General features: G+C 40.2%; 1 protein-coding gene and 1 long non-coding RNA gene across 2 annotated transcripts in view; one reads left to right on the top strand and one right to left on the bottom strand.

Annotated features, from left to right (window-relative positions):
• The window catches only part of grik4 (glutamate receptor, ionotropic, kainate 4), a 1,339,327-nt gene that overhangs the window by 548,096 nt on the left and 764,166 nt on the right, over window positions 1-27,065 (top strand). Inside the window, exon 3 of the mRNA XM_034169301.1 lies at window positions 16,256-16,420. Coding sequence (XP_034025192.1) covers window positions 16,256-16,420 — 165 coding nt within the window. The remainder of the gene's footprint in view (window positions 1-16,255; window positions 16,421-27,065) is intronic.
• On the bottom strand, window positions 734-19,075 carry LOC117509558. Its single transcript, XR_004560431.1, has 3 exons — window positions 19,065-19,075; window positions 16,800-16,805; window positions 734-814 (listed from the first exon to the last, which is right to left on the bottom strand). It is a non-coding gene; the product is annotated as an uncharacterized LOC117509558 (long non-coding RNA).

Here is a 27,065-nt window from a genome sequence, read left to right as displayed (position 1 = left end):
CTGGTGGGAACAGGGCTGGGCTTATGCCGAGCAGATGGAGAGCGGACAGACGCAAAGTCTTTGCGATACCTGATAGACATATTTGATGGTCGCTGGTAAAAAAAAAACTATGACGGTATATATCTTTAATAACCTTTGCTGTCAGTTATCACAGAAAGCCGATGTCATGTTCACGCGTTTTGTTTACGCGTCACATCTGATGGACTTGTGTGTACGTGTGTGTTTGTGTGTGCACTGTGTGTAGTAACACTCTGTATTGAAACAGAAAATGACCTCTTTTTGGACTACATATGGCAGACAATAGGACAAGAAGCATGTAAAGTGCTACACTAACACCTTTCACTGCAGTAAAGTCAGAAATATGTTCACAGATTCAAAGTTCACGGCTCAATAAATCTTTAGAGAAATATTGTAGAAGAACAAAAAACAGTAGTTTCTAACCTCAAGAAGGTAGACAATGAGCTACAACCTCATTTTTATCCAAATGAGCCATCCTCTGAGCTGATATAATAACACTGATCTGAAAGTGCAGGCGGCTGTGAGACAAATGTGTAGGGACTGTCTACAAAGTGCCAAAACAAAGAGACATAAGAAAAAATTAAATAAATTAATCGTTGTAAGGTGTACCATTATCAAATTCACTTCACACATCAATGGTCTCCTGCTGGATATACAACGGCTCTCTCTCTTTGGGAAAATGCCTTTTCGCATAATTCTGGAGAATTTTTCTTTGTTAAAATATTCAACAACAAGTAGGAGACCCCTGGTGGCTGCAGTGAATTTAGTGTCACCAACACCTTATAACAATGATGCTCTTGTTATATACATAAGTCATAGTTTGCACTGATTTCCATTTGAATTCTGAGATAAATATTTACCATTCTGGCATTAGTAATATTTGCAAGAGAACTTTGACCAACTTCACCACATAACATCCAACTGGGAGCAGTATATTTAGGGAATAACCCCGTTGTGTCTGATGATTTGTGGACATTCATTCTGGTTATACAGTCAAAAATTAAGCTTTAAAAAGGAGTTTTAAAATGGCTATTTGCGACCGTATTACAGCATGAACGTCCCCAAATCATCAGACACAAGGGGTTTATTCCCATTCTAATCCAGTTCCATCGTTTGCATCGTTTGTTATTTTTCTGTAGGTAATTCGGTCATCGAGGCTTACCGCCAACGCTTACAGTGGTCAGGGTACGAAGTAATCCATCAAATGTGAAAATCCATCAAATGTGAAACGGTAATTCTGTATCAGAATCCTCATCAATACTTTCATATGGTAGCTTAAATTCACCCATTTCTGTGGCGATACATGGCTTTCTCTCCCTCTCAGCTAACAGTGCTAACACGCACTGTTAGCACGCGCAGCCGGTGTTCTGTCGAATTGTGTCTCATTGCATAAATTGACAGTTCCGCATCCCGACGATATTTGACAGGAATTATATCTTGTCAGAACGTCAGTCAGGGCACTGTGTAATACATCCAAATGTGAAACGGTCAAATATTTTGCCATCGTTACCCCAATATTATACGGTCTGAAATCTCACACGCTTAACTAATCAGTCACAAAAAAAATGTAATTGGATTAGAGTTATTATTATAGACAGACACACATGGATGCAGGTTGGGAATTAATAGTGAAAAAAATACTTGGGAAGTGGTAGTTCAGTGGTAGTTGGGAAGTTCAAGATGGTGAGCTCGTGACCAGAGGGTCCTTGGTTTGGTTCTCCATCAGACACAAAAATCATTGAGGTCCCTTCGGCAAGGTCCTCAATCCCCAAGTTGCTTCTTGTGTGCAGTTTAGCACCTTGCATGGCAGCCCATTGACACTGGTGTGTGTGTGTGTGTGTGTGTGTGTGTGTGTGTGTGTGTGTGTGTGTGTGTGTGTGTGTGTGTGTGTGTGTGTGTGTGTGTGTGTGTGTGTGTGTGTGTGTGTGTGATTGTGAGGTATCCTTGTAAAGCTCATTGAGCATCTGCATCAGATAGAAAAGCAAATAGAAATACAGTCCATTCACCATGCAAGAAAGGAATGTGACGGGATGGCCTGCTTTTTAATATGTTGTGTCGTGCATTCTGTTCCACAGCACTTTTACTTTACATCATCTTTCGGCCCTCACGTTAGTGCGTATGCAGTAACATTCCATTTTGTATGCGAGCATGCTTTCAAGAAAATTAATTGTATGCCTCCTGAACACAGCTTGGTTGGGCTAATCAGCCAGCTACAGCAAAACAAGCAGACATCGAATGAAGCTGCTAAAGTGGAAGTCTGCCAAGAGGAGCATTTGCAATTAATAATCTGAGGACATGATAAAATGGGAAAAAAACAGCACTTGAGATGATCAATTTATTCATCAAATGATGTAATTCTTAACATAATCATGGAAAGTGACTGAAGCCCATTTGTCTTTGTAATCAGTTTTGCCATTTGTTGCAATTCAGACTAACCATAATACACAAGAGTGTGTGTGATAAATCAGGAAAATATATTTGATGGGTTGATGGAAGCTGCAACTACTGACTTGTGATCTGGGGCGTCATCCTTATAAAACAAGATCCCTTTTGACAGCTTTCCAGGGCATTTGGTCCTGATAGCCTTGCATAGCTGCTTCAGCAAGCTGGTATCACACTTTCCATTCATAGTGTGGCCCTGAAGATGGAAGTCCACAAACCAGATGCCCTTTTCTTCACAGAAAACATCTTCCTTGGAAGTGAATCAAACCTTACCTTTCAGTATTTCTATAGTTAATGGATTGTCTCTCTGTGTATGACCCACCACACTCATTTTGAATTAAAAAACACTCAATTAAATGACTTTGATCTGATACAAACGTTCTCCTTGGTGTGACCATCTTCTTGACTTTGATAAAAAGCCTGGTGTTCTTTTGCCCTGGAAAGTATTCACAGCACTTCACTTTTTCCACATTTTGTTATGTTACAGCCTTATTCCAAAAATGGAGGAATTCACGCCAGAGAGTTCAATCTTTGTCTCATCAGACCAGAGAATTTTTTTTTTCTCATGGTCTGAGAATCCTTCAGGTGCCTTTTGGCATACTCCAGGTGGGCTGCCATGTGCCTTTTACTAAGGAGTGGCTTCCGATTGACCACTCGACCATACAGGCCTGATTGGTGGATTGCTGCAGAGATGGTTGTCCTTCTGGAGGTTCTCCTCTCTCCACAGAGGAATGCTGGAGTTCTGACAGAGTGACCACCTCCCTGACAAAAACCCTTTCCCCCCAATGCTTAGTTAAAACGGGTGGGTAGGTCTCGGAGGAGTCCTGGTGGATCCAGACTTCTTCCATTTATGGATAATGGAGGCCACTGTGCTTACTGGGACCTTTAAAGCAGCAGAAATGTTTCTGTACCCTTCCCCAGATTTCTGTCTCGAGACAATCCTGCCTCAGAGGTCTACAGATAATTCCTCTGACTTTATGCTTGGTTTGTGCTCGAACATGTCAACTGTGGGACCTTGTATGTAGACAGGTGTGTGCCTTTCCAAATCATGTCCAGTCAACTGAATTTACTCCATTCATGTGGTCCAGCAGAAGAAGTCACATGAATGAGTCATAAAATATAATATTATAATATTGCATCCAGAGATTTCAGTCCCATTCTGTCCAATGATGTAATCGATCAGGTCATCAAAGCGCCCGCTTGATTTACTCAAACATAGTTAATGTAACAGTAGTCCATCGTGCAGAGCATGTGACTCTGTGGGGTAGGAATTGGACTGCCAGTGTACAGACTGGAGTTTGATGCCAGGTGTGTGCTCAGGTGCCCTGTCTGTGTCCTTGGCAGTGACACCTCATCTGCATCATTCCAGTCCACCAGCTGTAAATGGGTACCGACCTTGACTGGGGAATTAACCTGCCTTGAACATGCGTCACTTCCAGAGGGAGTTGCAAGTTCTTATACTCTTTTACACTCCAGTATCCAGGGATAAGCGTCGGCTTGATTGAGCCTCTGCATTATATCATTGGTGCAACTTCTTATTATTTTGTAATCAGTTAATATACCTTTTTATTATTATTGATCAATGAATATAATGATATTTTTAATTAGCCTATTGATTTTTTTTAGATGACTTGATTATTCTTTGATTTATTTACCAGTAAATCACAACCAGAAATTCAACCATTAACTTTCAACCTTTCAATCACATATTTAGGAATTGAAAAGTATTCACAGTTTCTGTTACATATCCCAATATATCAAGGATATATCATGCCAAAATAATAAATAAATAAAAAGGCATTCATTGGCAGGGACCAGAAGAAAATCAACTCAGCTTTGTCTCTTCCTGAGACACAAAAGGAAAATCTTGACACATTTCACTGAGCTGCAACTAACAACTGTTTTCATTATCAGTTAATCAGTTGATTTTTTTTTTTTTTTAAGTTTTTGCATTAGTTCTTTGGTCAATAAAATGGTGAGAAATATTGATCAGTGTTTTGCAAAGCCCAATATGTCATCTCCAAATGTTATGGTGCACAACCCAAAAGAGGAAGAGACAATTCAGAAAATACAAGTATTCACATTTAAGAAGTTGAAATCGGTTAATTTGGACATTTCAAATAAATAATAATAAAAAAAAAACTCAATGATTAATTGGTTTCCAAAATAGTTGGCAATTAATTAAATAATCAATTCTTAATTGATTAATTGTTGCTAGTCTAGCCTGTATAGGACTTTCACTGGTAACAGTGTGTGAAGTGATGTCTCTTTTAAGTTTCTTGAACCATGATACATTTGATTTCTAATCTGCTGAGATTATAATTCAGATGATGATCCTTTGGCTGTATTTTTAAAATTGTGATTCTAAATAATCTGAACAGACTGAAACAAAACATGACACAATGGAAAGTTTGATTTTCCAGTATCCAGAAGAGAAGAAAAAAGAGGACAATGTCTTGAATAAAACATGTACTGAGTGCAGACTTTAAGTAGATACGGGTGACTTATTTTTATCACAGTAAGTAAGTCCCTTCGGCTGCTCCCTTGTTTGCACTCGGGGTTGCTACAGCAAATCCAAGGTGGATCTGCATGTTGAATTGGCACAGGTTTTACGCCGGATGCCCTTCCTGACGCAACTCCACATTACATGAAGAAATGTGGCAGGGGTGGGATTTGAACCTGGAGCCTTCTGAACTGAAACCAAGTGCATTAACCACTTGACCACCACAGAAAGCCTGGAACAAGTCTGAATAGTCACAGTTAAAACATGCAAATGTCAGTTTGTAACACCTTCATAAGTTCTCCTGAACTCTGACCATGAAAAGAACAGATCCATCAGCACTGTTAGATGAAAATCTTTAGATTTTTCATCAAAATTTTGTTGCCTCATTTCTTTAAGGGAAGTGCGCCTGTGCTAAAGGTAATAATGACAAATGAGAGCACATGTTGCATGGCAGACTTAGAAAGAGTTTGATGAGAAAGCCTTTATTTCTAATTAAAATGAACATCATATCAAATCACTTTACAGTATCCATATTCTGCAAGAACATTTATTTGATCAAAGACACTCCTGCTGTCCCCCAGGTAATGACTTTTCCTCCAATAAAATCCCAGCTACTGGAGAGCCCATTACCATTAATTACACTGTACAGTAGGTGAAGAGCTAGTTCATTTTATCTGCATTTTTTACTCAGCCTGTTGGAGAGAGACACACACACAGACACTGATGTTAACAGAGAAGCCAGGGATTCCCCCAAATGGATAGTGAGCTTTTTTACCCTTGACAACTTTTCAGAGTCATTTTGAGTCTTTTTTGTCCAAGTATTAAAATCCTGACTCATGATAAGATACAAGCCTGTTTTCTGACCTATCTTTTGTAAATGTTATTGTATTATTTTAGTGCAGTGATTCCCAAAGTGTGTACCGTGGCCCGATGGTGGGTCGTGACAGCGCTGCAAATGGACTGCATTTGTATAGCACTTTTCCATCTGTATCAGACGCTCAAAATGCTTTACAATAATGCCTCACGTTCACCCCAATGTCAGGGTGCTGCCATACAAGGCGCTCACTACACACCAGGAGCAACTAGGGGAATAAGGACCTTGCCCAAGGCTCCTTAGTGATTTTCTGGTCAGGCAGGGATTTGAATCAAGGATCCTCTGGTCTCAACCCCAACACTTAACCGCTAAACCATCATCTTCCCCGATTATAAATTTAAAAAATGTCTTTGTCTTTCAACTATGTAATAATGTTTACAATTACCTGAAAATATTAGATTCTTTTTCAGTGTTATCAGAAGCAATAAAACAAAGCCATGGAGTTTAATGTCTGTGTCCTTCTTCATTTATCTGACTTTGCTTAACTATATATGGAATTAATGTAGGGCAGGCAGACTCACCATGCTCTACCCAGGCAAATTAGATGAGGGATATCCAAGATGTTCTTGGACCCCCAGTGACTTGACCCACAAGTAATGTTTTTGTCTGAAATTATCCAACTACTGGTATAGGTTTTTTTTTTTTGTTTTTTTGTTTTTTTACAATCTTAAAGATTTAGGATTTAAAAAGCTGTCTTTCCCCCACATTGCTATTTTTGGCTGCCTCCTGATAATGTTGCTTTTGTTGAAGTCACCTTTGCTACCTTCAATTAAGGCCTGGTTGTATGATGTCTTATTTCTTTTGAAACTAGAACAAAATTTAAGTACACGCTCAGAGACTTCTCCGATAGATCATATCACCACTGAAAGCCTCTGATTAACTATGTGAAGCATTGCCCATCTTGGGAAAATTCTCTGTAATGTAACAGAGTGAAACTGGGATAATCTCGCTCTTGGAGTCTTGGTTATGCTTCCCGTTATACCTGCCTGCCAGGCAGTGCTCAGCAAATTTGTCCTTATTTTTTCTTTGTGTTTTTTTTTCCCCTCTGCTTTGTTTTTGGGGTTTGGTTTTGTGTGTGTGTTTGTTTGACATTGTAAAATGAAATATATGGATAAAAAATGTAGGGCAGTGGATAATGAGTTGGGTGACCAATATGTAGACATGTGTTTGAGCCCAGGTCATGCTACTTGTCTGTGTCATTGGAAAAGATAGTTAATTTACACTGTCCAAGTCATTCCGGCTGTAAATGGGCACTAGCTTTGGTAGAGAAATAGCCTGTGTCAGATTAGCATCCTGTTCTGGGGGGACTTGGAGACTTTATGTTATGGAATTTGGAGATACTATACGATCTCTGTGTGTTTGATGCCATATACTATACATACATACACATGTACTTCATTTTTGTCTCATTTGTTGATCAAAATTCTAATTTTGGGGTGGGGCCCAGAGAATTTTAAAATTTCAAAATGGCCCCCTGTACTTCTGTTTGGGAATGGTTGTTTTAGTGCATTGCATCCAATGAATATACTGTGCATAGACCATTGCTTTTTCATATTGGCACACGTTTGTTTCATTGCTATTGCTGGTCCCCCATTTTACTGTTCATGCTGAATAAAGTGTGCTGTACAGCCAGAAGAAGAAGTAGTAGTAAGTTCTACATAGGCGCTCAGGTCCATTGGTGCTGGTACTTATTCTCAGATTCCAATAACTGGGATCATTTGTTCCTAAAATTTCTATTATGTCTGTCATTGTTTTTCATTTTATACCACTGGCGCAGATTTTTTAAAATCCTTTTGTTTTTGCAGAGAGGGCATCATAATGCACAGATTGCCTGTAAAGCCCGCTCAGTGATTTAGGGGGATAAGAGTAAAGAGAAGTTATATTTATCAGCAGAAATGGGCAAGATATTTGGACTGTTCAACCAATCCACTTGTCTCGACATGCTATACACACATCATATTGTTGCATTTTGGACAGAATGCACTTTGGCACCTCTATAACCGTCAGTGTAGCTTCACTGCGGTGCTAGCTGCAGAAGAAAGGAATGCATTTGGTAGAAAGAAGTGAATTTAGGTTTGAATGTTTAACCGGGCAGCACGGTGGGTTAGTGGTTAGTACTGTTGCCTCACAGCAAGAAGGTCATTGGATTGATTGCCACCAGTGGCCTTTCTGTGTCAAGTTTGCATGGTCTCTTCGTGTTTGTGTGGGTTCCCTTGAGGTGCTCCGGCTTCCTCCCACATCCAAAGGCATTCAGGTTAGGGGAATTGCAAACTTTATATCGTCCGTAGGTGTGTGTGCGAGTGTGAATTTGTCTGTATGTGGCCTTGCAACAGACTGGCGTCCTCTACAGGGTGTACCGTGCTTCATGCACCATGACTGCTAGGACAGACTCCAGTCCTCCCGTGATCCTTAATTGGAGTAAGCAGGTATAGAAAATGAATGGATGTTTAAAGGCTTGACAATCTGTAGTGCAATGCCTAAAACACATGGTGTACAGTGGAATTAAGGCAAGTCCAACTCCACTTTAGTCTTCCATGGGTACATTATCTGATTGCAAATTGGGCACAAGGTGCAATGTGAAGAGAGTCATCTCATGTAATCATGGGTGTGTATTAACCATGACACAAAATAAACACACATTGTCACCTGTCATTCCCTTTAAGTCTGAGGGCACCAGGGCCCGGTTTCATAAAGCAGTCTAATCTTGTTTAGTCAAATAAACTCACTTAGTTGACAAATTTTTTGATATTCTTTGTTGCACAAAGTGCTTAGTCTGGAAAAGTTTCATTCCAGCCGACTGAAGTTTTTAGCCTAGTACAGAGGAGGCTAATCTTATTTTAGGTAACAAAATGTCAGTGTCCTACCTCAAAAAATGTGGATATCATGTACCACCACTTAATGGAGGAGGAAGGAAGGAGAGACTTGTGGCAGGAGCAGGTGTTCTGGGACTGGAATAATTCATTGGAGATGTTTACGGATGCTGAGGCCGGGAGCGCTTCTCCTCAAATGCAGTGGAGGTCCATGTTTGTAGCAGACGGACCAACCTGGAACTAAACAAAACTGTAGTGTATTGGAGCCGTTGCTCAGCAACGACACTCTCGAGGCCACATTGACTGTGAAAATTGTCGACTGAGGTAAAATGGCTACTCTACAAGTTTAGTCGTTGATGTGAAATGAAGATTAGATGGATAATGTTGGGCAGCTAACCTTAGTCAACTAAGTAAGCTTGGTAGACTTGAAGATTAGACCGCTTCATGAAACTGGGCCAAGGTATAAAGTGGTGTCTAAAAAGTGGACTCAACTGAGAGGGTTTCTGGTGAGTTATTGGATCTGCACCAACCAGTGGACAGAAGAAACCAGATGTGCCTCCAGAGGTGCCGCTAGAGGTGAAGTCGTGAAACCATAAGGTGACAATTTGTGGTACCTGACAATAACTCATTTTTAAACCAACATGCTCATTTTACTTCCAATTTAAAGAACGTGGGCACTGTGTGTGAAAATCACAAATGGTTCAGGTGGAACGATGGAACCTTAGGTGTCTCTGCTGTGGTGAAAATCCCATTTTTAGCACAGATGTTCAACACAAGTCAAAGTGTCACAAAAAGTGAGAGGTGCTAAAACAGTCCAACAGATCACTTTCCTAAGTCATGTGTCTTCATCTCTGAGAAATTTCATTTCTTTTCCAGTCCGTAGGCAGCTTTTTCTCAGCATACCCCCAGGCTACTCATTGATTGGTTTTGATGGATTGAGGCTCAGCTCATGTTTTCCCCATTCCAAAGCAGCGCTGCTCGTTTGCCAGCTGTCATGTATTGACCACGTCAAAATATCAAGTCCTCTGAGAGGAAGACGTGCCAGATTTGTGTTTTTAATTTGCCTGTTTAAGTCACGAGTTGTGTTTATAATTGTGTTGTTCAGGCACCCGTAATATTTCACATTAGGAGTGTGTTTGTGTTTGCATGACGTACGTCCTCATGAAGCGTGTTGCAGCAGCAGGACACCGTTCCATTAGCCATGGTGCATAGCATGAGGCAGGAGAGAACAACGTGATTGCTGGCCAGATCACCAAACACACACATACACACACACACGCACAGACACAAACCACTTTGCTAATCACACAATGTTAAAAACAACTGCAAAAAAGTGCTTTGGATTAATGATAGTTCATTGTAGATTAGTATAAAAGTTAACAAACATTAAAGGTCAGGGCATAATATTTTGGAGCACAAAAGCTAATGGTCTGCATCATCAAGCTGAAAAGTGCACCGTGATATCTTCAGTTTGAACTGAAGGTTGATTGTTGGTTTGATGGTAACTGATTGAACAAAGCTCAACTCCACCAGTGTTGACTTCTACATTCACCTGCCCATGTAGTAGGTTTGGAAAACCTCTTAACCCTCTGGGGCCGACGCCGTCGTATACAATGGCTAAGACCAAGCTTTACTAAATTATAAATAACTTTTGAATGATATGAGAGAGAAACTTACCCTTTTTTTTGCTGAAAAGTTAACTCCGCGGATTTTTGAGCCAGCCATCGGCCATCTTTGTACTGCTCATAGAAGCCATGTGATGACGTGCGCAATGTGAGTGTCCAATCGGAATTGGTTCACCTTCACATGGTTTTCCAAAATACAATTGTAGGGCAGATTTACCTCACGTGAAAAGCCAAAGATCGTTTTCAGAAGTGATGTGTTACTAGTTGGCCCGTTTGAATAGTCCCCTGGGAGCTCCAAGGGGTACATACTATTAGTACATACTCAGTGTGCCCTGCGCCATTACACACAGCGATCAGTGAAAGCAGGAGCAGACGGAGAGCCTGTGATGACAATCTCACGTACTCAAACAAAGAGTGTGTAACTATCAGGATTGCTCCACTAGTTTGCATGTGAAGGTTACTGGATAACTCTGTTGCTTTCTCTGTGTAAAGCACTGTTTACCATATCAATGGACAACAAAACGCACAGACCATTTTGTATATATTGTTCAAAATGTACATTTGTGTTTATTGTTTGAACCTTTCTGTTATAGAGTCTTTCACACAAGAACTCAAATTACCTTTATAAAGTGTCAAAACAGTTGTTTATTATCGTTTGCTGTGTGTTTTGAATAAATGTGTGTGGAAAGTTATTTTTCGCTTTATTTTTTCCTTGCCTATTTTTGATTGTAAACCTTTATTACACTTATAAAACACAACAAAAACATATATATTCTGAAAGCACAGGTTGTCCTGAAAAAAGAGACATACAACTTGATTGTGGGATGCAGGGAGAGCTGTTAACAGCAATAATAAAACATTTATGCCAGGCGAGTGAACTGTCCAAAAAATGCCTTCGGACCCCAGAGGGTTAAACCACCAATCAAGTGCTTTGGTACACATCCAAACTGTTTACGATTGGTATATTTGGAGATCGCATGTGGCAATGTGGTCTAATCATACAAAAGTGATGTCTTCCATTTTTATCTGAGGCCAAAATATGGCACTATGAATGCCTGGTTGTCATCCAAGACTGTTTAGAATCAGAAACACAATAGCCTTTAGTCATCAAGTATCTACAAGATACTTGATAACACTTGATAGCGCTCTTAAAATGTCAAAAATGAAATTCTTTTTTTTTTTTTTGTCCCCAAAGCCATATATTGTTAATCAAATGAGGACCTGTATAGGATTTGATTTTTCATCTGTTTGATTTTGTTAAACTGTCCACATTATTCCGCACAGCGTGACCATATTTAGCTCTTATTCTCTGTTCATGGAAAAGCATGTAATTGGCTGTAGCTGTTCACTCACTGTTTGAAGGTTCTGTGATGATTTCATATGTGTTTTTGAGTTGGTTTTGGTTAAGCTGTGTGACCATCGTGGGAAAGGTCGGTTTAAGCATATTCCAGCTCTGTATGCAGCGCTGTGCATTCTAAAAGAATTAGGCACAAAATGCACAAGTTCCACTTTATATGTGTTTTCTACAGAGCATTTGCCTTTCGCCAAAGTTGTAGTTGTAGTAATTGTATTTTTTGCACCTTATTAATTTCAACACTTTTCCGAGTAGGTAGCTTTTATTTCCTGTCTCTTTGTTGCCTGTAAATTTAATCTGTTTAAGAACCTTTGAGCTAACCCACTATAATTACGGTAATTACAAAGCTAGATTGCAGACATCTGCTGCTTTTTTTACTACTTTTTCTACACAGTGTGTGAACATATCACGGTTAGTTTTAAGTAAATATTGGATGTTCATTCTTCTTGCTAATGTGAATTGAACTTGGGTGCTTGTTTTACTGAGTGGGTGAAGTTTCACTGAGTGTACTTGCTGTGTATTGATGTAGTATTTGACACTCTAAGATCAGGTATCACAATTTTATGGAATAATTAAATATAACTTAAACTGCGCTCATTAACATTCATACATCTATACTCAACAAAAATATAAACGCAACACTTTTGGTTTTGCTCCCATTTTGTATGAGATGAACTCAAAGACCTAAAACTTTTTCCACATATACAATATCACCATTTATCTCAAATATTGTTCACAAACCACTCTAAATCTGTGATAGTGAGCAATTCTCCTTTGTTGAGATAATCCATCCCACCTCACAGGTGTGCCATATCAAGATGCTGATTAGACACCATGATTAGTGCACAGGTGTGCCTTAGACTGCCCACAATAAAAGGCCACTCTGAAAGGTGCAGTTTTATCACACAGCACAATGCCACAGATGTCGCAAGCTTTGAAGGAGCGTGCAATTGGCATGCTGACAGCAGGAATGTCAACCAGAACTGTTGCTCGTGTATTGAATGTTCATTTCTCTACCATAAGCCGTCTCCAAAGGCGTTTCAGAGAATTTGGCAGTACATCCAACCAGCCTCACAACCGCAGACCACGTGTAACCACACCAGCCCAGGACCTCCACATCCAGCATGTTCACCTCCAAGATCATCTGAGACCAGCCACTTGCACAGCTGCTGAAACAATCGGTTTGCATAACCAAAGAATTTCTGCACAAACTGTCAGAAACTGTCTCAGGGAAGCTCATCTGCATGCTCGTCGTCCTCATCGGGGTCTCGACCCGACTGCAGTTCGTCGTCGTAACCGATTTGAGTGGGCAAATGCTCACATTTGCTGCCGTTTGGCACGTTGGAGAGGTGTTCTCTTCACGGATGATGCGAAGGAGATGTGTTGCACTGCATGAGGCAAATGGTGGTCACACCAGATACTGACTGGTATCCCCCCCCAATAAAACAAAACTGCACCTTTCAGAGTGGCCTTTTATTGTGGGCAGTCTAAGGCACACCTGTGCACTAATCATGGTGTCTAATCAGCATCTTGATATGGCACACCTGTGAGGTGGGATGGATTATCTCAACAAAGGAGAATTGCTCACTATCACAGATTTAGAGTGGTTTGTGAACAATATTTGAGAGAAATGGTGATATTGTATATGTGGAAAAAGTTTTAGGTCTTTGAGTTCATGTCATACAAAATGGGAGCAAAACCAAAAGTGTTGCGTTTATATTTTTGTTGAGTATATTTTCGGTGTTTGGCTACTTGTTGCACTAGCTTAGCTATTTAGCATGTAGCTGGGGTAACAACAAGCCTTTAAAGCTTATTTATGAGTGAATTTTTATTTTATTTATTTTTATTTTTTAATTTGTGAACATGCATGTTCATCACTTAAGGTCTGCTATCCAAATGATTGATATTTATATTTATTCTTTTTTTTCTTCATTAACTAGTGCAGTGCCCGTAGGAAGTTTATATTCCTCTAGAAAATTGGGAGTTTAAGTAGATTTGTCATGGATGGTTGTATGAGGCAGTGTTTGAAGGTGGGATGTAGAAAGAGGTGTACTTATGTTATATTATTATTTGAATATAGTATTCAATATTGTTTTTTAAAATTAGTTTTATTATCAATTATATGGAAATAAAAGGATTCCTATTAAATAGATTATTAAATACAAAATTAGACAGAGCATTTAGAATATTTGAAACAGCAAATCAGTATCCCACCTCCTGAACTCACAGCAAATATAAGATTTTATTCATCTTATGTACTTAATGAAACATTGTATAAATTGTGGGAAAATGTAATATTTTAGTCATCTTATGTACTTACTGAAACGTTATACAAATAGTAGGAAATTTGTTGGTGTTATAAAAAACAGATTTTAGCTAACGTCTCCTCAGTGTTGTCAAGTTAAACTCAGTCACAAGGAACACAGACAGCATGACTTTCACAGTAAAAGTATTTGCTGGGATGCTGGCATTAAACATTTTATTGTGAAATGGTGCCAGCAACATGAACTATCTGATGTTGTTTAACTTTGCTACCAGTAACATCAACAAGCCACACCATCTTGGAAGTACAAATGTTACAATGCTAATCAAAATAAAGGTTTTGAAAATTTATTGCAAAAATGTTCATAATAAAGGATGCACATCATCGTGCCATGTGCAAGCCATATCCAAAAGCTGAGGTCAATCTGACAAACGGTCAGAGAGATATGCATGCCACATACCCACACACAGACGTTTCTTGCTTTGTAGATAGATTTCATTTATTTTCTACACCCACTTATTCCAGAAAAGGGTCATGGGATGCTGGAGCCTATTCCAGCAATCCTTGGGCAAGAAGTGGTGCACACTCTGGACAGGCCCCGAGTCTACCACAGTTTATTATTAAGTTATGTTTTACTTAATAATTTTACTTTGCGTTGTTGATTTTAGCTGTCCTCCTAATCTGCATGACATCACAACCCTTTCACTTCTGAATTTCATGGATTTGGCCGCATATTTATTTTGCAGATAAACAAGGACATGAGTGGGTGACTGTTGTCTGTTGTGAGAAACTGGGTTTTGAAACATTATCTGGGACAAAGATTTTTTTTAAATTTCTAAATTTCTTACTTCATCCTTGTAAATTTGGACTTCTCTCAGAATATTATCACCCTCGCCCAGCTAGCTTAGGTTTTTTGTTTTTTGTTTTTTTTTTGCCATCATACAAATACAAACATAATAAAAAGCATATCATTACTTATGTAATTTTATAAATTTTCTTTTTTTGTTTTTGAGCACTTCTTTCTCCAATTCCAAGTGGCACTAAACAAAATTTTAATTTCCAAGCTCTTCTCCTGGTTTGCGGTACAATCAAGAACGCAGCAATGCTTGGTGCATATTTCATTTTTCTCAGCAGAAGGAAAATATGTCACTTGCACAACAACAAGCCGGCACAATTCACCCCCATTGCTACCCAAAATGAATATATCAACCGTGGTGCTATTCTCAGTCTTGGTTAATGGCAGGTCTGTAAGAAGTAATTGTGTCACTGAGGTTGTACTTCAGCATGGTCAAAACTCACATTATTAACCATGAACACACATCTATCTTATAAATCATTTGTATGATTAATTAAACCATGGACCACTTGTCAGATTGTAATAACTGACAAGATGTGATGCAGTACTCAAGGTTTGAAGTTCAAGCATCACTTCGTCATCAAAAGGTAAAATCACCGTTAAACTGTCCTCATTTATATTTGATATTAGTCATTTTTGAATTCCTTTTTTATTTATTGTACATCTTATTCATTTGTGATTTTGGCACGGTGACACAATCTATGGAGCACTCACGCATTTCCAGTTGTGTCAGTTATTTTGAATATCAATTCAGATAACAGCAAATACAGAATGTTGCCATGTACACGCTGGCTACAAATCATCTGTGAGCATAAGGCAGCTCTTTAATGCTCTTGTGGCAAATAGAATCACTTTAAGTTTTATATTGAATTCCAGAATGTAATATGTCTGACATGCCCGCAGCACTCACTGAAAGTTTAAATCTCAACCACATCTTTAAGAAAAGTTTACACCCAGCAGATATTGTGATGCCTCAAAACATCTTATTAATTTTAGGCTCTCTTTTAGGGGAGGGGGAGGGGTCATGTTCTCCAAATTATTTTACTGTGCTTTTAAGCTTTCCAAGTTTGAAGTTTACATGAAGCTTTCAAGGCTTTAAAGATGTTAATACATGGATTAGGTGTCTGCTTAAGCATTACTCACCTTTTAAGAACAAAAGTACATTCAGCACACTAAAAGCTGCTCCCAAAGTGTACGGATTTATTAAGTGCAATATTTTGCTACTGTAGAAAGTCTGTTAATGGAGATCACCAAATGTGCCGATGGGTTGATAATAAATCCATGCACCTTGGAGACAGGTTGGACTGTGAATGTCAATCTTCTTTGTAAATCAAAAAAGGAATAAATGAATACATAATTTATGATGTGCTTTAGCTTGTTTTAAGCTTCTGTCTTTACAGGTTCTCGTATTGTCCATGTGGACAATCCTGGCTGTAGGTTTATAGAGAAAACAGCAGTTAGCAGTGTTAGTGGTGGTTTTTATCCCTCTGTTCTTATCCATTTCCCGCAGCTGCCATCCTCGATGACCCCATGGAGTGCAGCAGAGGAGAGCGTTTGGCCATCACACTGGCCAAAGATAGCATCAACCGGAACAGCAACCGCTCCACCACTGGCAAGCTGGAGGTGGACATCTTTGAACTACTGAGAGACAGCGAGTATGAGATGGGCGAGACAAGTAAGTTTAAAGGGAAGGAAATATCAATTAGGGATAAATAATGTCTCAGCCATTTGGGTTTGATTGTGGTCACAGCAGTGAGTGGAAATGTCAGTTTACACCCATCAGCTTTTTGGTATACAATATTTTGTCATTACCCACAATGTAACATATTACTACACAACGGTATTTGCATGTGAAATTGTTGGAAGAGTTCCGGCTTGGTTTGTGTCTATGTGGATTAGGGTTGCCAAAAAATGGAGACTCGGATGATAATTGATACTAAAAATTTCGATCGAATTAGACACTCATTTGCATCAGTATTGATACCAGCAGTGTTATGTTCAGCTCTTCCAGTTCAAGACCACTTTCGTAAGGCGCACAACCTTAATCCACACACATTTAACTGCCGTTAAATTTCAAGGACAAAAATAACCCCTCTGACTGCTCTCCTTTTGCTTGGAAGCGGATGAAGAAATTCAAATCACAACAATGCTGCCTCAAGGCAATTCACACGAGTAAAGTCTGACCTTACCAGTACCCCCCACTCCTGAGCAAGCCCACAGGTGACAGTGGTAAGGAAAAACTTCCTCTGTCGATAATAAGGAAGAAACCCCAAGCAGACCAGACTCACCGGGGTGACCCACTGCTTTGGCCATTTGGCCAACAGTTACAAGATTTTTACAAATTTTACAAGAATTTCTAAACAAACAGAAGAAATGAAAAACAGAAACAGGAAAAAATTAAACAAGAATAACAGAAACAGTCTTTAATTGAAATATAAAAAAAAACAAAATGAAAAAGTAGTCCATCTTGGGTCTTTAACAAATACAAAACATAAATCAGGCTTCTCAATGTAAAAATTTCTAAAATTATCTTCATTAGACTCAAACTGAAAGCAAATCTCTGCAACTTGATATAAATTATTTAAAACTATAAAAGCCAAGATGCTGGGTTGCATAAGTAATCAGCCCCTATGGTATAATACCTGTAAATAATCAGTTTAATTGACAGTTTTCTTCAGACAAGTCAGGAGATGGATACATGAACATTTCCAAGTCAATGCATATGTCTTGAACTTTATTTACATCAGTTATGAAGAAATACAAACAGTATGACACTCTATGGTAAATCTGTGTAGAATAGACAGTTCTGAAAAACTGAGTGACTGTGCAAGAAGGAGAACAGTGAGGAAAGCCACCAAGACACCCAGACAACCCAGAAAAAGTTTTAGGCTTCTGTGACTGTGATTGAAGAAATTGTGCACAGTGCAAATTCTGCGTTTTGTATCTCCAGTTATATAGCTTCATGATGAAGTGGTATAGAGGAGGGTCTTCTTTCACTAAAACATCAAATCTAGACTTGCATCTTGGATGTACCTTCTGGCAAATTGTAAATGAAAGGTCTTCTTTTTAAGAAAATCCTCTCCTATGTTCCACTTCATCATGAAGGTCTATAACTGGGGATATAAAATCCAAAACTTGCACTGTGCACAATTTCTCCAATCACAGCCACAGAAGCCTATAACTTCTTCTGGGTTGTCTGGGTGTCTTGGTGGCTTTCCTCACTCTTCTCCTTCTTGCACAGTCACTCAGTTTTTGAGAACTGTCTACTCCACACATATTTACCATAGAGTGTCATACTGTTTGTATTTCTTCATTACTGATGTACGTAAAGTCCAAGACATATTCAGTGACTTGGAAATGTTCATGTATCCATCCCCTGACTTGTCTGAAGAAAACTGGCAATAAAACTGATTATTTACAGGTATTATACCAAAGGGGCCCATTACTTAGGCAACCCATCATCTTGGCTTTTATATTTTTAATTAATTTATCTCAGGTTGTAGAGATTTACTTTCAGTTTGAGTTTAAGAAAGATAATTTTCAAAGTTTTTATATTGAGAAGCCTGGTTTACTTTTTGTATTTGAAATGTCATAAACAAATTAAAATGTGTGAAATACCAAGGGGCTGAATACTTTTGCAAGCCACTGTATCTTGTTTAAGTGTTGTTTAGTGTCAAAGTCATGACTTCCAGTCTGTTAACAGCTTCATACTAATGATGTGTTCAAGACAACTCTGTAATCCCAAATTGTAAACTTCTAAAACTGTATCACTTGATGAAGTCAAAAAACTATATGGATGCACACAGTAACATATTCAAGAGATATCAAAATAAAAGTGCCAAATATAATCTCACACAGGTGAAAATACCCAGAGAGCAGAGAGAATAATCCCTTCTTAATTTCTGCATCTTAAGCAGGCAGTTTTTTGACTGCGTGGTGATCTGAATTTGTGTGTCTGTTTATTGATTTTGAGCTTGATGCAAACTGCGAGGACTTCAGCAAATATTTCACCGCTTTCATCATATCTGTGGGAATGCAGTAAACTATTATGAATTAACAATTTCATTGCAAACTTTTGCCATCAAAATACTACTAGTCCCAGCAATGAAGTACAGCAGTTGGTGTTTATCTGGACATACTGCGCAAAAGTCAAAGCAATAAAGTAAAGGCTTCATTGTGTCCATAAACCAATCACTCTTGCAAGTGTCTAATTTTGAAATCAGCAAGCCTGTCATTTCAGTTCCAACCTACTGTCTTGTTTTCCTTCAGTGTATCACATCTCAGCCAGTACACAGAGATAAGTCTGCCCGCTTTCACACTATTTTGGTCAAACGAATTATAGAAAGCAGATGAATGCTTGGTGTGGTGCAGAAAAACAAAATGAACTGTCATATTTTGATAGCAGCAGGAGTCAAATGATGGTGTTTGTTTCGGTGCCGTGTGTTCTGGTTTGAGTGATAGAATGGGATTTCAGATGAGACTGCTATTTTGACAAATGCATAACTGAGGGTGGCCACTTTAACGAAAATGGGATTGTGTCACCGATTTTCAATATCAAGACACTTTTCCACTGAAACGGTCACTGAAATTATACTCAACAAATATAAATGCATTATTGTTTTTGCTCCCATTTCTCATGAATTGAAGTAAAAGAAATAAGACTTCTTCTAGGCTTAAAAAAGGCTTATTTATCTCAAATGTTGTTGAAGAATTTGCTAAAAACCATCTGAATGAGGACTTCACCTTTAACAAGATAATCTGTCCATGTGGCTGGTGTGGCCTGATTAAACAGCATGATTATTGCACAAATGTGCCTTCAACTGCTCACAATGAAAGCTCACTCTAAAATGAAAAAATATTCATTTTTTTCCCCCAAAGGTGGTAATAGATGACATGAGTTAAATTATAAATGGCGGTCAAGTAATCACTCAACCAATAGCTGTCAGTGGCAGTTCTACACTGAATTATTCCCAGGGCAAGACCCCCGTCCAAGCCCCCCCCCCCCCCCAAAAAAAAACAAAAACCACAAAATTTTGCACAAATAGCCATTTTTTATTATTTTATTATTATTTATAATATTTTAGATTATTCCCTGAAGTTGCAATTGAAATTGATATCAAAAGACTGCAGGCTACAATATAACTTTTATACAAAACATCCATTAATTGCAAATTTGATCTCCTTGTAAACCATTATATCATTTGTGTTTCCAACACAGAAGCACAATTTAAGTCAATGTTATTGGTCCACAACTTCATGCATAATTGTCTAGCATTTTGGTTTTTGATGAACTAAATATGTATTTGATAGTTTCAGACATATTTAGAACTGTATTAGACTGTGCTAGGACCAATTTTATTCACTTTATATATGCTTCCCTTAGGCAGTATTATTAGACGGTATTGCTTAAATTTTCATTGTTACGCAGATGATACCCAGCTTTATCTATCCATGAAGCCAGAGGACACACACCAATTAGCTAAACTGCAGGATTGTCTTACAGACATAAAGACATGGATGACCTCTAATTTCCTGCTTTTAAACTCAGATAAAACTGAAGTTATTGTACTTGGCCCCACAAATCTTAGAAACATGGTGTCTAACCAGATCCTTACTCTGGATGGCATTACCCTGACCTCTAGTGATACTGTGAGAAATCTTGGAGTCATTTTTGATCAGGATATGTCATTCAAAGCGCATATTAAACAAATATGTAGGACTGCTTTTTTGCATTTACGCAATATCTCTAAAATCAGAAAGGTCTTGTCTCAGAGTGATGCTGAAAAACTAATTCATGCATTTATTTCCTCTAGGCTGGACTATTGTAATTCATTATTATCAGGTTGTCCTAAAAGTTCCCTAAAAAGCCTTCAGTTAATTCAAAATGCTGCAGCTAGAGTGCTGACGGGGACTAGAAGGAGAGAGCATATCTCACCCATATTGGCCTCTCTTCATTGGCTTCCTGTTAATTCTAGAATAGAATTTAAAATTCTTCTTCTTACTTATAAGGTTTTGAATAATCAGGTCCCATCTTATCTTAGGGACCTCGTAGTACCATATCACCCCAATAGAGCGCTTCGCTCTCAGACTGCAGGCTTACTTGTAGTTCCTAGGGTTTGTAAGAGTAGAATGGGAGGCAGAGCCTTCAGCTTTCAGGCTCCTCTCCTGTGGAACCAGCTCCCAATTCAGATCAGGGAGACAGACACCCTCTCTACTTTTAAGATTAGGCTTAAAACTTTCCTTTTTGCTAAAGCTTATAGTTAGGGCTGGATCAGGTGACCCTGAACCATCCCTTAGTTATGCTGCTATAGACGTAGACTGCTGGGGGGTTCCCATGATGCACTGTTTCTTTCTCTTTTTGCTCTGTATGCACCACTCTGCATTTAATCATTAGTGATCGATCTCTGCTCCCCTCCACAGCATGTCTTTTTCCTGGTTCTCTCCCTCAGCCCCAACCAGTCCCAGCAGAAGACTGCCCCTCCCTGAGCCTGGTTCTGCTGGAGGTTTCTTCCTGTTAAAAGGGAGTTTTTCCTTCCCACTGTAGCCAAGTGCTTGCTCACAGGGGGTCGTTTTGACCGTTGGGGTTTTACATCATTATTGTATGGCCTTGCCTTACAATATAAAGTGCCTTGGGGCAACTGTTTGTTGTGATTTGGCGCTATATAAAAAAAAAATTGATTGATTGATTGACTTCTTTTTTGGTTTACCATGAATCAGGATTCAGTCAGTGTGCAGGGCTGCAGTATTTAAAACGCTCTCATAGTTTTTTTTTTTTTTTTTTCTTTTAAGTGTCACTGTGTGTGTTTTTGTATGTGATTAGAGGCAGGAATTGGATTTCAAATGATCAGTGGCAGCAGTTCAAATGGGAATAAAAGAGAAGGGAGAAGTACCTGCCTGAAAGAGCAAACAAACTCTTTGTTTCTAACGGGAAAATTAATACATTCTTCACCCTGAAGTGGGACAGGGCATTAATTTAATATTATGCAACTTCAGTAGTATTAAATGAAGCTGTTGCTGTCCAAATTGATTTCAAGCCAAATGTAATTAAGACCTGCCAGCATGAGTTATGAGTCATGTTTGTTTTATGTGGTGTAATGCGTTGTATATATTAGTTCAATAGTACTGTATTTTCTGGACTATAATTCATGCTTTTACTACTTTTTGAGGTCCTGGGACTTATTTTCAGAAATGACTTATATATGGAAAAAGTGCATCTATAGCCACAAGATGGCAACATCTACACAGCATGTCCTAGGTCTGCCCTGGGGCCTCCTCCCAGTTGAACTTGCCTGAAAGACCTCCCTGGGGAGATGACGATGTGAAGAAGGAGAGGCTTACTCAGAGTCCCTCTCAGATAGTTGAGCTTGTCACCCTGTCCCGGAATGTAAGCAGAGATACCCAACAAAGGAATCTCATTTTCTCCGCTTGTATCCACAACCTTATGGCCCAGTCACACGGCACTTAACGAAGGGCGACGCCCTGACGAAACAAGAAATCTGGACTTTCTTTGACTGTCATTTGTGTTTCGTTTTGCTGTCGTTCTTGACATTTTTTAATCGTTTGTGTAGTTTTTTGTAACGTTATTGTTTAATTTGACTTCGTTGGCGCAGCTGAACGTTTTCACACAGTGCAGAAGCCGGTTTGTGAGTGCAGAGGCTGCTGCTGCGTTCATGTACCGTTGGAAATTACAGGGCAAACTCAGCCTGCTTGCTTGGATTTTTTTTATCTATGTGGGGGGCAGCTTCAATGGGCTCAGGCACATTACATAGGCCAGAATTAATCTTTTGTGTGGATAAAATTAATTATTTTGCCACAAGCAACTGTTGAATTTGAAACAACGAAAAAGTTGTGTAATTTCAGTCCCAGCAGAAGACTGCCCCTCCCTGAGCCTGGTTCTGCTGGAGGTTTTTTCCTGTTAAAAGGGAGTTTTTCCTTCCCACTGTAGCCAAGTGCTTGCTCACAGGGGGTCGTTTTGACCGTTGGGGTTTTACATAATTATTGTATGACCTTGCCTTACAATATAAAGCGCCTTGGGGCAACTGTTTGTTGTGATTTGGCGCTATATAAAAAAATTGATTGATTGATTTCCGACGGTACTTGAATGCAGCATCAGCGGCAGCAGGAGCTCCTGCATGCGCTTATTATTTTATATTAAATATAAAAATATGAGTGTAGGAATGATAATCCATTCCTTCTGTACATGTGGCAACAGGTAGATGAATCAAAATGATTTTATAAAGAGCTGTTCTGGAAGGAAGAATTCACATTGTGGATCAGTGATCAGCTGGTGGAAATAACCGCACGAGTCAATGCGCGCGTTCACACTCACTGATTAATTTACTGCTCTGATATATTCAAACATCTTTACACTTATATTTATATTTATTCTCCCTTTTGACAGTTTTCTGTTATAAATCAATATGTCTTAGAACATAATACTGTGATAAAGCAGTGACCACGGAACACTTTTTTTTTTTTTTTTTAATTGGAGCACGACGGAGCACGAATCGTGTTGACAGTGTGGATTCTGATGATGATGGAGATGATCCCTCTTTTGTTCTGGACAAGGAACCAGAGCAGGTGGTCCATCGACATCTCCACAGATTCTGTTTGCAGTTTCTCCAGGACTCAGACGCTATGAGCTCCGTTCCAGCGCCGAGTGCTGGAGCAGACACGCTCTGCTCCAGCAGTGGCTTTCGTCGAGATCGTGAGCTTCGATTTTGTTAAGTTCCTCTTTTGTCCCTTTTGCGCTCTTGCTTTGCAGACTGTTCAGTGATAAAAGCTCTTTCGTCCACCTTTTCTCAACGAATTGTAACGTTTTTTACTTTTTCCCTTCGTTCAGGAATCGTCGTGTGCCGTGTGACTGGGCCATAACTCTTTCAGTCATTACCCAAAGCTCATGACCATAGTTGAGGATAAGACTGTAACTTGAATGGTAAATCAAGCGTCTCGCCTTCTGGCTCAGCTCTCTGTTTACAAAGGTCAGGTACAGCATTTGTAAAACATCAGCAGCTGTGCCAATCTGTTTGTTAGTCTCACGCTCCAATTTACCCCCAATTGTGAACAAACCTCTGAGATACTTAAACCCTTCCAACTGGCACAATAACTCCAATTTATTTTCATTTATATAGCGCCAAATCACAACAGAGTTGCTTCAAGGTGCTTCACACAAGTAAGGTCTAACCTTACTGACCCCCAGAGGAGCAGTGATAAGGAAAAACTCCCTCTGAGGAAGAAACCTCAAGCAGACCAGACTCAAAGGGGTGACCCTCTACTTGGGCCATGTTACAGACACAAATTACAGAAACAATTCACAAAATGAAAATACAGGTAATGCTGATGGTGCACAGGACAGGAAGGTCTCCAGCACAAATACCAATCAATCAATCAATCAATTTTTTTATACAGCGCCAAATCACAACAAACAGTTGCCCCAAGGCGCTTTATATTGTAAGGCAAGGCCATACAATAATTATGTAAAACCCCAACGGTCAAAATGACCCCCTGTGAGCAAGCACTTGGCTACAGTGGGAAGGAAAAACTCCCTTTTAACAGGAAGAAACCTCCAGCAGAACCAGGCTCAGGGAGGGGCAGTCCTCTGACTGTAGATAGATGATACGACTACAAAACCACACCCATCTCTGGATGGAGCTGCACCTTAAACAGAGAGGAAAAAAAACAGAATCAGGCATCAGAAAGACAAGAAATAGAATATAATTTGTCAGCATTAAACAACAAGAAAAACAGGAAATACTGAGGTGATCGCCGGCCACTAGCCCTAAGCTTCACTAAAAGACCTAGAATTTAGGTAAAGTTGAGGCCGCTGCATGCTCTGTTTCCTAATAAAATGAATTAAAAGAGTAAAAAGCGTAGAACTATACTATGCCAGTATACAAGCCATACGAAAGTGAAAATAAGTGCATCTTCAGTCTGGACTTGAAAGTCTCCACAGAATCTGGCTGTTTTTTTTTTTGATGCAGGGAGATCATTCCACATAACAGGGGCACGATAAGAGAAAGCCCTATGACCTGCAGACTTCTTATTCACCCGAGGGACACAAAGTAGTCCTGCACCCTGAGAACACAAAGCCTGGGCTGGTACGTGAAGTTTAATTAGGTCAGCTAGGTAAGGAGGTGCCAGTCTGTGAACAATTTTATAGACTAGTAGCAGAACCTTAAAATCTGATCTCACTGGGACAGGAAGCCAGTGAAGGGATGCCAAAATGGGTGTAATGTGATCGAACTTAATGCGTTGTGTCAAAAGTCTGGCTGCAGCATTTTGAACCAATTGGAGAGCCCTAATGTTGGACTGCGGTAAACCAGAAAATAACATTGCAGTAGTCCAGTCTAGAAGAGATAAATGCATGGATCAGGGTCTCAGCATCAGCCATAGACAGGATGGGACAAATCTTAAGTAATGGCGCCCACCTCAATAGTAGGGTGTAGTGGCTGGGTTAAGGCATGCTGGGATACATTTAACCTAAAGTCTTCTATTTTCTTCTCAGAGTAATCCAGGAAATCTTGAGCTGTAAAAGGAGAGCGAACTACAGGTGGTTGTCCATGAGTAAGTGTTGCCACCGTGTTGAACAAGAACTTTGAGTTATGCTTGTTTTTGTTGATCAAATCAGAGTAATAGGTCCGCTTTGTAGCCAGTAATGCATGCTTATAGTCTAAGATAGCATCACGCCACGCAAGGTGGAATACTTCTAATTTTGGACTATGCCATTTCTGTTCTAGACCTCTAGCCTTATGCATGAGGTCACGCAGGTAATCATTGAACCAAGGTGACTGTGTTTTGGGGAGCACAGTTTTAACAAAGGTGGTGCAGTCATGTCAAGAGTAGTTTTGAGCATTGAGTTTAAACTATTCACAAGACTGTCTACTGATTGGGTATTTGCCAGATGTGAAGCTAAGACATCAGGCAGTCTAGCTTTGAGTTCAATCTTAGTTGAGGAGTTGATGCATCGCCGTAGTGATATATAAGGTTGTTGTTCCACTAAACACACCAGCAAAACTGTAAACTTAATAAGTGAGTGATCAGAGAACACTGATGTAAAAGGCATGATGTCAATATTTGTGATAGCAGTAGCACATGCGAGAACCAAATCCAGGGTCCATCCATCCATTTTCTTCCGCTTTATCCGAAGTCGGGTCGCGGGGGAAGCAGCTCAAGCAAAGCCGCCCAGATCTCCCGATCCACACACATCTCCCCCAGCTCCTCCGGGGGAACCTCAAGGCGTTCCCAAGCCAGCCGAGAGATGTAGTCCCTCCAGCGTGTCCTGGGGTCTTCCCCGGGGCCTCCTCCCGATGGGACGTGCCCGGAACACCTCTCCAGCGAGGCGTCCAGGGAGCATCTGGAAAAGATGCCCAAGCCACCTCAACTGGCTCCTTTCGACATGGAGGAGCAGCGGCTCGACTCCGAGCTCCTCCCGAGTGACCGAGCTCCTCACCCTATCTCTAAGGGAGCGCCCAGCCACCCTGCGGAGGAAACTCATCTCGGCCGCTTCTACTCACGATCACGTTCTTTCGGTCATGAGCCAAATCTCATGACCATAGGTGATGATCGGAACGTAGACCGATCGGTAAATTGAGAGCTTTGCCCCCCTACTCAGCTCTCTCTTCACCACGACAGTCCGATACAGCGACCGCATCACTGCAGATGCTGCACCGATCCGTCTGTCGATCTCACGCTCCATCCGTCCCTCACTCATGAACAAGACCCCGAGATACTTAAACTCCTCCAATTGACGCAAGGACACCCACCAACCTGAAGAGGGCAAAGCACCTTTTTCTGGTCAAGAACCATGGCCTCGGATTTGGAAGTGCTAATTTTCATCCCGGACACTTCACACTCGGCTGCAAACTGCCCCAGTGCACGCTGAAGGTCCTGATTTGACGACGCCAGCAGAACTACATTGTCCGCAAACAGCAGAGACGAGATTCTGTGGTTCCCAAACCAGACCCACTCTACACCCTGGCTGCGCCTAGAAATTCTGTCCATAAAGATAATGAACAGAACTGGTGACAAAGGGCAGCCCTGGCGGAGGCCAACGTGCACTGGAAACAGGTTTGACTTACTACCGGCAATGCGAACCAAGCTCCTGCTGTGGTCGTACAGGGACCGGATAGCCCTTTCTTCAAGGCTGACCGATAGTCCTCCTCCATGGCCTCCCCGAACTCCTCCCAGACCCGGGTTTTTGCCTCTGCAACCGCACAGGCTGCGGCACGCTTGGCCTGCCGGTACCTGTCAGCTGCCTCCGGGGTCCCACCTACCAACAAAGACGAGTAGGACTCCTTCTTCAGCTTGACGGCATCCCTTAC

This window comes from Thalassophryne amazonica, chromosome 4 (genome assembly GCF_902500255.1).
Source record: "Thalassophryne amazonica chromosome 4, fThaAma1.1, whole genome shotgun sequence".
Taxonomy (NCBI): Eukaryota; Metazoa; Chordata; class Actinopteri; order Batrachoidiformes; family Batrachoididae; genus Thalassophryne; species Thalassophryne amazonica.
Note: the sequence above shows the minus strand (reverse complement) of the source record. Positions and strands in the feature narration are given on the sequence as shown.